This window comes from Pristiophorus japonicus, chromosome 10 (assembly GCF_044704955.1).
Source record: "Pristiophorus japonicus isolate sPriJap1 chromosome 10, sPriJap1.hap1, whole genome shotgun sequence".
Taxonomy (NCBI): domain Eukaryota; kingdom Metazoa; phylum Chordata; class Chondrichthyes; family Pristiophoridae; genus Pristiophorus; species Pristiophorus japonicus.
This window is the reverse complement of record NC_091986.1, coordinates 92066329-92077490: the sequence shown is the minus strand read 5'-3', so window position 1 is coordinate 92077490 and position 11162 is coordinate 92066329. Positions and strand designations below refer to the sequence as shown.

At 47.0% G+C, this 11162-nt stretch overlaps 1 protein-coding gene across 1 annotated transcript in view; it reads right to left on the bottom strand.

Moving 5' to 3' along the window:
* Window positions 1-1766: 1766 nt before the first annotated feature.
* Window positions 1767-11162, bottom strand: part of LOC139274606 (collagenase 3-like) — a 49531-nt gene continuing 40135 nt past the window's right edge. The window contains exons 6-8 of the mRNA XM_070891284.1: window positions 3344-3505; window positions 2788-2986; window positions 1767-1902 (exon numbers count right to left, since the gene is read on the bottom strand). Of these exons, the coding sequence (XP_070747385.1) occupies window positions 1767-1902; window positions 2788-2986; window positions 3344-3505 (497 nt within the window). The remainder of the gene's footprint in view (window positions 1903-2787; window positions 2987-3343; window positions 3506-11162) is intronic.

The window sequence follows — 11162 nt, the reverse complement described above, 5'->3', positions numbered from 1 at the left end:
CTACTTCTGGTTTTTCTCTGTCATTACCTGAGTCAACCGAGATTACTCCAGCCTTTCCGAGACTGTTTCTCTCCTCTGGCTGCCCTGGCCATCCATGAAATTCATTCCTAGCCTCCCTGAGACCCTTTCGCAGATTACCCGCGATTACTTTTCCCGGTGGCTACCCTAGTCAGCTGGAGCTCTTCGGCTACCCAAGTCACCCTTGAGAGTAATTTGGTCTCCCCGAGACCCCTTCGCAGACTTCCTGCGACTTTCTCGGTGGTTACCCTAGTCAACCCTGGATTACTCCACTCTACCCAAGACTGTTTCCTTCCTTTTCTGGTTGCCCTAGCCGCCCTTGAGAAACTTATTTTCTACTTACGACTACCTTAGCCGACCTGAGACTTAACCAAGCCTCCCAAGGGTTTATTGCCCTTGCTTTGTGTCCATGATCCTATTCCAAACACCGAGGTCCTGCAGCGGTCACCATTTTCGGTAGGGTGTTTGTTTTACACTCTACCTTGATTTGTAGACCTTGGGAATTACAGGAAAGAGGACTACATGTGACGCAAAGTTTAGGCTTAACCCAGTGTCAGTTTTATTACGCAAAAACTAACTAAAACTACAGAACTAGACTTCTGAGAGAATAGACTGAAGATATACAATCACTCGTCCATTTCGTAGCTGTAATCGTAGATTGTAGGTTCGTGGTCATTGGTTCCATTACCGGTTGTTCCCTCTTTTGATCTTTCTCTTCAGTTCTGTTCCTTCTGTGTTCATTCCATTCCTTTCCGTTTACTTCTGTACTTCGCTTCTGAGCTTCTAGCTCGTATACTTATATCCATTTTATGAATAATACCCCCGCTGAGCTGCGGTTTCCGATAATGTGTTTGGATTGATAAGTTGTTTGTGGTGATCCATTTGACTGACTGTAATGATGGGCCTGGTTGTCCCCAATTTGCACACGGAGTCTACAGGGCAAAAGATAACTCCACACCTTAAGAACCCCATTCTCCAAAAATGTACACCTTGTGGGATCCCTTTGTTTTTCTGGTTTCTTGCAGACTTGGAGTCTCCAGAGAGAATTGTTTTTCCCCCTCTGGCCAATCAGTTCAGGGGCTCTTCTGTGAGTTTATATCAAATGTATCAAACCCATTGTTTCTATGCATAAAACCAGTCTGGCTCTCAACCGTAGAGATTGTCCTTAATTGGTGATGAGTCACCACCTGCCCCAGGTTGGCACCCTTTTTCTCCCTTTGTCCACTCAATCCGGAAAAGTATGTAGCCTTACACCCAAGCACCACCTGAATCAGCCTGGTAATAATTAAATTAAAATTATGCAAATCGGGTTCCTATGATGTAGATAGATCGCCGCTTGCAATTTCGAGGTACAAATGTGTGAAGCATACACTGCGCACACTCTGTCCATTTGTATGTGAGCTGTGGGCTGTGAGCGGTCTAACTTGTGGCCCTTAAAGGGACAGCTGGCGACCACACACACACTGGACCAGGAAATATCTAACTCTTGGTGGGCCCAGGAGCAACAGGAGCTTCTGCTCCCCCTCCCACAGGGTCTGACCATTGGCCATTTCAGCAAGAAAGTGTAGGGGTAACCTTCGCTGCTGTTAGTTAAAATTGGCCCACCTGAATTTTTTTTTAGTTGAACTGTGCATAAGCATAAATAATTAAAAACTAACATAAGATTTAAAAAGTACATTATTTACCCATTCTTAAAAAAATAAATCCTTCCTCCTGTTCTAAAGGCAGCATCTGCGAAGAGGTTTGGGTCACAGGTTGGTGGTTCCTCTGTTGGGGGCTGGCTTGGTGCTTGTGTTGGGGACTGGCTTGTTGCTTGTGTTGGGAGCTGGCTTGGGGCTTGTGTTGGGGGCTGGCTTGGTGCTTGTGTTGTCGCAAGTGCGGGTCCTGAATTTAAAGAGATATGATTATAATATCAAGAAATTAAAGGAAAAAAATAATTACAATGTAAATATCATTATTTGGCACACAGAAGGAAAGGCCTATTGTCACTTTAAATTCATTTTCATCCTTATGAGTATTAATTATTGGACTTTAAACTTTTGTGGAATATTCTACCTTTGTTCAATTTACTTGATTTGAACATATATTGCAAAATTAGTGCGTTTTAAAATGTATTTTCATGTCATGAAACTTGAATAAATAATTCACATTAATCTGTCACACTTCAGCAATTAATGTGCAAAGCACACATGTCTTCCTTGGACTGAAATGCACTGCAAAAACATAAGCAGAACTTGCATTTATATAGTGAGGGGGAAAAAAAAATTAAATAAAGACATAGGGGCCAAAATTTGTGAAGGCCAAGGCCCACCCAAATGCCGCCCAAAGGACCTCCGATGGCCGCCGCGATACCAGGTGGTACTTTGCCTGAAGATTCCTCGAATGGAAGTGGCAATATCGTCCGGCGGCAAAATAATGGCTTATGCCGTCAATCTGGGCGGCAGCAGGTTGGAGCTCTCAATCTCAGCGGCAAACGCTCTTGCCACAAAGTGCCGCCAAGGATAGAGTCGGGCCCAGGGAGGGTGGAAGACCTGAAAATAAAAATCACGGTAAACAAAAACACCGAAACACCTTCAGGGGACCCCATCCAGGTAAGTCAATGTAAAAAATGTTTTTTAAATATGGTCACTCAAATTTTTTTCCATTCTTCATACCTACCGTCGGGGTTAGAACAGCCTCCATGCAGCGGTCTTTCCCCCTGCTGGCGCCAACTCCCGCCGACTCCCACCTGCACCAATCTGGCAGCTCGGTGGGCGGGAGGCCACTTACGCTACTTGACTGCCAGAGGATGTCAGCGAGCGGTTCCTGCCAGTATTCCCCTCCCGCCCACTCCAGCCCAAGTGGAAAATGGCAAAGAGAGGAAAACGGCAGCAAAACTCGGCGGCAGCCGGCGGCAGCAGACGGCAGTGGACGGTAAGGCCACCAATATCGGGGCCCTGGAATTTCCATGGTGGCTTCTCCAGAACTCCTGCATAATTTAGGTGGAAAATTGGCAGAAAACCCAGAAACACAGCATATAGTACTGTCTGTGCTGTTACGCTAAGGTTTCCACCAATTATCTGCTGAAGCTATGCAAGAGATCGATAAAAAACTTGTGGAAATGTTACCCCAAAAGTCACAAAAGGGAGAAGGAAACAAACCATGTGGCAGAATTAGGAGAGGTGAAAAAAGCTTGGTTGACAATAGTTCTGAGGCAGTTTTTAAGATGAAGAAAAAAGTGGAAAGGAGGAGAGTCTTAAGGAGGGAATTCCAGAGGATAAAGCAAGGCGGGTAAAAGGCTTTGGTGGGGCAAAGGGAGGTGGGGATGCACAAGTTTTGGGTGTACCGTATAAAGACTGGATTCCTTGAACATCATCATTTGGAAGAGTATACCCATTTGTGTCCACAAATGTATAGAAGGGAAACATCAAAGCATTTTCATCGTTAGAGTGACCGAGTCCCAGAGAATGTCCAAACTCATGGGCAGCAACAAGGAACAAGTTGATTCCTAGAAAAACAATGTTAAAGTATTTTGCTCAAATCTGTTTAATCTAAACATTATTAAGCAAAACTTTTCATTATTTATATGCATGATATCTTAGTTCTTTTGTCAATTATTTTGTTGCTATTGAAACTATTCTAAAACTACAGACCAACACATTTACAGTGATGATACTGAGACTATTGCCTCTCATCAATAATTATCAGGGAAGCTACATCACACATTTTCAGTGATCCAGGTTCAAATGGATCAGAAAGTGATCACAGGAATGAAAACAAGCCGATTACCAGCTGAACATACTTTACACAGGCAAGTCAATCTATACACACTAAGGTACATTTTCAGACCCTAAACTTCTGACAGAGTTCAGAGCCCTTGGTTCATGACACTGAATTTTCCAGTTGTTACAGGCAGAGGGAGTTGACAACGCCCCAGAGTGGTCACATTAATTCCTGAAATGAATGTAAATGATATAGTGGGAAGTTAGGCTACATGTCAGTTCTACAGTCTGACAGCAGCTAGAGTGCATAACCTGAATGAATCTCATTAAGTGATGTATCAATGCCATTTGTCTCACCTCCCACCAGAAGAAAGCAGAACAAGGCATCACAGTATATCTGACCATCACTTTCAAATATGTACAGCTCAGGAAAGTTTTCATTTTGACCAGCTATCAGCCGTGGTTCTTTGGTGGCACTCTGGTCCTTGATTCAGAAATATGAGGGTTCAAGCCCCAGTAATGAAGGAGTGCTGCACTGTTGGATGTGCAGTCTTTTGGATGAGACATTAAATCAAGGTCAATATTTGCACTCGCAGGTGGTCAAATAAGCTTCATTAGAAGAAGAGCAGAAGTTCTCCTGACTATTATTTAAAACACAGCCAACACCTCCAGAACAGATGATCTGATCATTCAACTCAATGTTGTTTGTAGGATCCTGTTGTCAAATTTCCCTAAATTGCAACAGTAACTACACCTCAAAAAGAAAAATTAAATGCCTGACAGGATCTTAGGACGTCCGCTATTCTGATACAAGTCCTTCCTGCTTACTCTTTCCTTTTGGTAGTGAAGGTGAAGAGTTGGTGTAGCATATAGAAATATCGATCGAAAGCTGGTCGGGTGGGAAGTTTGAAATAAGTTGGAGCGGGTTGGGAACCCGCTGTCATTCCACTCCCACGCGCCTTTTCTTCAGGTGCATTTTCTGTTCCGGCAGCAACCCAAAGGGCAAAGGCATGTGACCCAATTCAAATCATTATCAGCTTGTTGTCAGGCCGTTAAGTGTTTTTTTAGCCTACCAGTCAAATTTCCCTGGATGACCACGGGATTCACACAGCTCGAGAACCACGTCTGTCAACCTGAGGCAGGAGTTGAGTTACCATTGCTCCAGTTGATTAGTTGACAGCATGAAACTCTTTTGAGTTTACCTGAAAATAAACATAAACATTAAAACCATGCCACCCGCCTGGGTGACACAGCAGACATTTTCAAGGCCCCTTTTTTTTTTCCTTTTTTTTGTTTTTTTTTGGGGCGCTAAAATCAAAATTTTTTCCAGTGCCCCCTACAAAAGGGGAGGGGGACACTAAAAGCACCGGCAATTAAAACAAATTAAACTTTAAAACGTAAAATCAAGTTAAAATTTGGTTGCCGGGCGTGATGATGCACTCCAGTCCCTCCGGTGCCCACCTCTCGCGGAAGGCCGCGAGCGTACCGGTGGACACCGCGTGGTTGACAGCATGAAACGTATTATAAAAGCTCACACCTGGCAGCTGATCACTTTCCTCAGGCAGAAGCTGTTGCTGACTGCATTCCCAAAACAGTTTGAGCTTTCTACAGGCTGCAAGTGCTTCCAGCAAAGTTGCCATCAAGTCTCATTTCATTGGTAGAATCTGCCACATCATTGACAGATAGCTTCTCTCATCTCGACTTGACTATTCCGTCAGCATGAGTGCCATTTATAGAGTCTCACCTTGGTCCTCAGAATTGAACCACGATTAGCCCCAACACCAGCAGCACCACAAACCTTCTCTTCAATGCCCTGATGCTGCACAGGAGAGAGGGCATCAGCGCAGGGTTGCATCACGCTGGAGGCGATACCCCCAACTCAGGGTATACAGGCAGAGGATGAGCTTCCTCAACATGACTGAGCCACAATGCTAAGGGAGTCTCAGGCTATTGTGCCAGGCTGTCGCAGATATTTTCACATTGCTGGAGCAAGACCTTCAGCCCAGAGGAATGGGTAGATATGCTTTACCAGTGGCTGTCAAAGTCACCAGCACCCTCACCTTCTTTGCCTCAGGCTCCTTCCAGGGATTTGCAGCAAACATTTGCTGCATCTTACAGTCGGCCACACAGATCACCGATGCCATGTTTGACAAGTCAGCCAATTATATCAACTTTGCCTTTGATTAAGCCAGTGTTACTAAGCGGCTGTTCAGCTTTGCCACTCTGGCTGGCTTCCCACGGGTGCAGGGCATCATCAACTGTACCGCAAGGGCTTCCAATCCCTTAATGTGCAACTGGTCTGCATCCACAGGAAGATCATTATGCATATGTGTGCCAAGTTCCCTGGCAGCTGCCATGATTCTTTCATCCTTCACCAGTCCACCCTCCCTCAGTTCCTCCAAACAGATGTTCTGGCTAGCTGCTTGGGGACAAGGGCTAGCTACTGAAGATGTGGATACAACTTTGAGGAGGCCAAGTACTGAGGCAAAGGAGAGATACAATGAAAGCCACATTTCCACCCGATGTGTCATGGAGCAGACAATAGGCATGCTCAAAATGCGCTTCAGATGCCTTGGCCGATGTGGACGAGTCCTTCAGTATGCACCAGCCAGGGTCTCCAGAATTGTCGTGGTTGGCTGCGTACAACGTTGTTCAGCAGTGAGGATTAGCGCTGCATGAGGAGCAAGGCACTGAGTGCACAGCCTCTTTAGTGGAACAGGAGCAGGAGGAGCATCAGTTGGAAAACAATGAGGAGCAGCTGGAGGAAACTGAGTGCCAGATCCCAAACACTCAAGGGGTTACCCTTGTGAATCTACTTGTGTGTCATCTTTCTCTTATGTGTGCTTCTACGAGGTGCTACCCCTGTAGCTTCAGCAGAGGTAGAGGCAACCTGCTCACTTTCCTGCTGTGACTGCTTAGACACTCTTGACAGACGTCTTCTGGGTTTTGGAGCCTGTGATCGTCCTGCTCGATCTGCTTCTCCTGTGCCTGTACAGGGGCAGGCTCAGTCATTGCTCTGTGAGGAGGCACCTAGGGTTCTGACTGAGGGTGTGGCAATGGGGGAGAAGTGTAAGCACTTTGAGAGGAGTCCACACTTACATGTTGCCTCGCATGGGCCACATGCACTTTCCTGCTAGCAAGGAGCTGCAGAGCACCCTGCTGCACAACAGTGGGGTCATGAGGACCCATGTCTATGGTGACATCCCTCCTAGAGAGGAGGGCTATGAGCTTCTGCCATCTATTCTCTATAGATAGCATGTGCTCCTGTGAGTGGCGCATTAGCTGCTTCATGCAGGTGGCCACCCTTTCCATGGAAGAGCCTACAGTTGTCATCACCTGTGACACGGTGGTGCTCATGTTGAAGATAGAGCCCTCCATTCTCTGAACGTTTGCAGACATCCTGCTCACACAACCTGTCAAACCCTTTCTTTCTGCACCTCCAGGATTGCCCTCTTTCTGGATGCCCCCCCCCCCCAGGCTCAGCTTCTGCATGCAGCTGAGCAGAGCTGGAAACATCCTGCACCCTTCAGCGAGGAGTCTCCACTGCTGCCTCTGTCTCCACCGTCTCCTCTTGCTCACTTGTGACTTGTGACTCACATGAGGCTGGAGAGTCCTCAAAGGAGTCATCTTCCTCTTCCTTCTGGACAGTGGGTGGATTCTTGATGGATCTATAGACATGTAAAGAGATGAGTTAGATATGTCATATGAAGAGTGGGTACAGACACCATTATGCACATGATGACCATTCAGTGGCTGATGATTTCGATCCTCATATGAGTGACTGATGTATGCCATGTAGCTGTATGACATGCAATTCTGTCACCAGGTTGCTGAGATGTCCCCCTCTGTCTGTCTCCCACCTCCAGCTGCTCAGCGACTCCGGATACTTCTAACACAGCCTCCTCTGCTGTTGTGAGGATCGCAAATGATGGAGAGCCACATCCAGTTCCCTCCCTCTCCCATTTATTGTGACTCTCTTTTCCTGCAAGGAGGTAAAGAAGAGAAGTTTGAGTGAGAGTGATGGAATGAGTGCAAGGAATGGATGGATTACATCTTTAGAGGGAGATTACGATGGAGTGGGGTGGCAATACCAAATTGTCTCCTTGTGTGTTGTTAGTTGGCAAGATTGCATTAGGATGCGCATGACTGTGAGGGGTGGCGAGTGAGATGGGGATGTGATAATGCAGATAGAGAGAGAGGGATGGGTGGATGTGCAAGGTATGTTGGTGTGAGTAAAGATGTGCAAGAGTAGGATTGGGAAGGCAGAGTGATGGGAATATGATGAGAGGCACATCAGGATGAAGCTGATTGTGGCTTTGTACTCACCTTGCCTGCTCTAATGAGATAATTGAAACGTTTCTGGCACTGTACCCAGGTCCTCCTGACCTCAGCCCTGCTGTTCACCTCCTCTCGATCTTCCATGCTGCAATGCTCTATCTAACTCTCAACAAGCTCCCCGCTGGAGTGGAGCTAAACTATACAACCAATGGGAACTTGTTCAACCTTTGCTGCCTCCAGGTTAGATCCCAGGTCGTCCCATCCTCTGTCATCGAACTATAATATGCCGATGACACTTGCCTCTGCACGCACTCAGAGGCCAAACTCCAAGCCATCATCAAAACCTTCACCGAGGCACGCGAAAGCATGGGCCTTACACTAAACATCCGTAAGACAAAAGTCCTCCACCAACCTGATGCCGCCACACAGCACTGGTCCCCCGTCATCAAAATCCATGGCGCGGCCAGGGACAACGTGGACCATTTTCCATACTTTGAGAGCCTAATATCAGCAAGGGCAGACATTGACGATGAGGTCCAACACTGCCTCCAGTGCGCCAGCGCAGTCTTCGGTCGCTTGAGGAAGAGAGTGTTTGAAGACCAGAACCTCAAATCTGGTACCAAACTTATGGTCTACAGGGCAGTAGTGATACCCACCCTCCTATGTGGCTCAGAGATGTGGACTATATACAGCAGATATCTCAAAGCACTGGAGAAATACTATCAGTGCTGCCTCCGCAAGATCCTGCAAATCCACAGGGAGGATAGACGCAACAATGTCAGTGTTCTCGCTCAAGCCAACATCCCCAGCATTGAAGCACTGACCACGCTCGACCAGCTCCATTGGGCGGGCCACATTGTCCACATGCCCAACATGAGACTCCCTAAGCAAGCGCTCTACTAGGAGCTCTGACATGGCAAGCGAGCCCTAGCTGGGCAGAGGAAACGTTTCAAGGATACCCTCAAATCCTCTGTGATAAGGTGCAACATCACCACTGGCACCTGGAAATCCCTGGCCCAGGACCACCCAAAGTGGAGGAAGAGCATCTGGGAGGGTGCTGAGCACCTCGAGTCTTGTCGCCAAGAGCATGCAGAAACCAAGCGCAGAAAGCGGAAGGAGCGTGCGGCAAACCAGGCACCTCACCCACCCTTTCTTTCAACCACTGTCTGCTCCACCTGTGACAGAGACTGTAATTCCCACATTGGACTGTACTGTCACCTGAGAACTCACTTTTAGAGTGGAAGCAAGTCTTCTTCGATTTCGAGGGGCTGCCTATGATGATGATGATGTTTAGAGCCAGGCTCTTTTTGTCTCCTGGGGAGGTCCCTTCCACCCATTTGAAGGGAAGAAGAGATCCCTGCCTGCTCTGACTCCCTCTGCAAGCATATGGAGGGAGTCATCGGAGCACCTGGGTACAGCCCTCTGCCACTGTGCAGTCATGTGTCCAAGTGTTTGGAACAATCAAAACCTCCAGTGCAGTGACTGCACATTCCTAGATGAACCATCAAATGCAATGTGGCCATGGCTCCTTTAAATATCCTGCCTGAAAAGGTATCATAGATGATATCATCAGACCCGCACCATTTAATAGAGCCGAGTAACAAGTAGTGTAAGGACTGGAAGCCTCGAAACCTCAAGGATTTATTGGATATTGGGCATTGCGTTTAGTATTTTTCTCACCACAGAAAGAAAGCTGGAAGTTGTTTGTGGGAGGAGCCCAGGTGCGGCTCCATGTTGGACTTAGAATGATGGACAGGGAGTCTGGAATGACAATGGCCAACATAAGGCAGGAGGTGGGCTAATGGAGTCCATTGTTAGGCAAGGTGATCTCGTCAATTAGTGATTAGCTGGATGACTTACCAGAACAACAGAAAGCCATTAAGCCCAGACTGCCTGGAAGCGAAAACCCATCACTGGACTCAAACACAGAAAGCGTCGAAAACAAGGCACTTTATTGGGTAAAAGCAGAAGACACGCCTACTGGAAGCCTTGAAACAAATTTTATTCAGCCTGAAAAGGCAAATTAACTTGGGATATAAAAGCATGCCATGTGTGTCATGTATCTTACATTATCATATATAACTGTATCTTAACATGCTATACATGACTGTAATAAGATATGACCTGTAACCACCAGCATATCTTACCATCAGGGGTGCACTTGCAAGAGACAGGTATATAAGGGCAGGTCTCAGGCAAGTGCAGCATTCCAGAGCTGTGAAATAAAGGTGCAGGTCCAGAGTGACCTTGACTTCACTATATGCCTTGTGTGAATCTGTACTGAGGGGACAGGACTTTACAGTGGCGACGAGTTACAGGATTACAGAATCCACAGAATGGCGAACAACGGATCAGATGAAAAGTACAATGCGGGAGACAATTGGGAGGACTTTATAGAAAGGCACCAGAAAAGCTTTGTAACCAAAGACTGGTTAAGTGACGATAAGGCAGACAATAGAAGAGCCCATCTCTTGACCAACTGTGGCTCGAAAATGCACTTTAATGAAGGATCTGTTGGGCGGATTCCATCAGCGGCAATCAGCAGAAGGATTGCCGCTGATGGAATTCACCCAACAGAGTCCAAAACCAAAGCAATTCGCCTGGCACCCAGACCCCGGAATGTTTCAGAACTGCGCGCCTTTCTTGGGCTACTCAATTACTTTGGGAACTTTATGCAGAACTTAAGCACGCTGCTGGAGCCTCTCCACATGCTACTCAGAAAGGGGTGCGATTGGTTTTGGGGGAATGCCCAGGAACATGCCTTCAATAAGACATGCAACCTTCTGTGTTCCAACAGTGTTTTGACTTTTTTTGACCCAGGTAAAAAGCAATTCTCACATGCAATGCGTCAGCATATGGGGTCGGGTGCGTTTTACAACATGTCAATAGTGCGGGCAAATTACAACCCATAGCTTATGCCTCCAGGTCACTTTCACGGGCAGAGCGCGGGTACGGAATGGTAGAGAAGGAGGCGCTCGCATGCGTGTACGGTGTCAAAAAGATGCACCAATATCTTTTCGGGGCCAAGTTCACGTTAGAAACCGACCACAAGCCCCTCACGTCCCTCCTATCTGAGATCAAGGCAATAAACGCCAACGCCTCGGCGCGAATTCAACGGTGGGCACTCATACTGGCGCCCTACGACCAAACCATAATGCACAGACC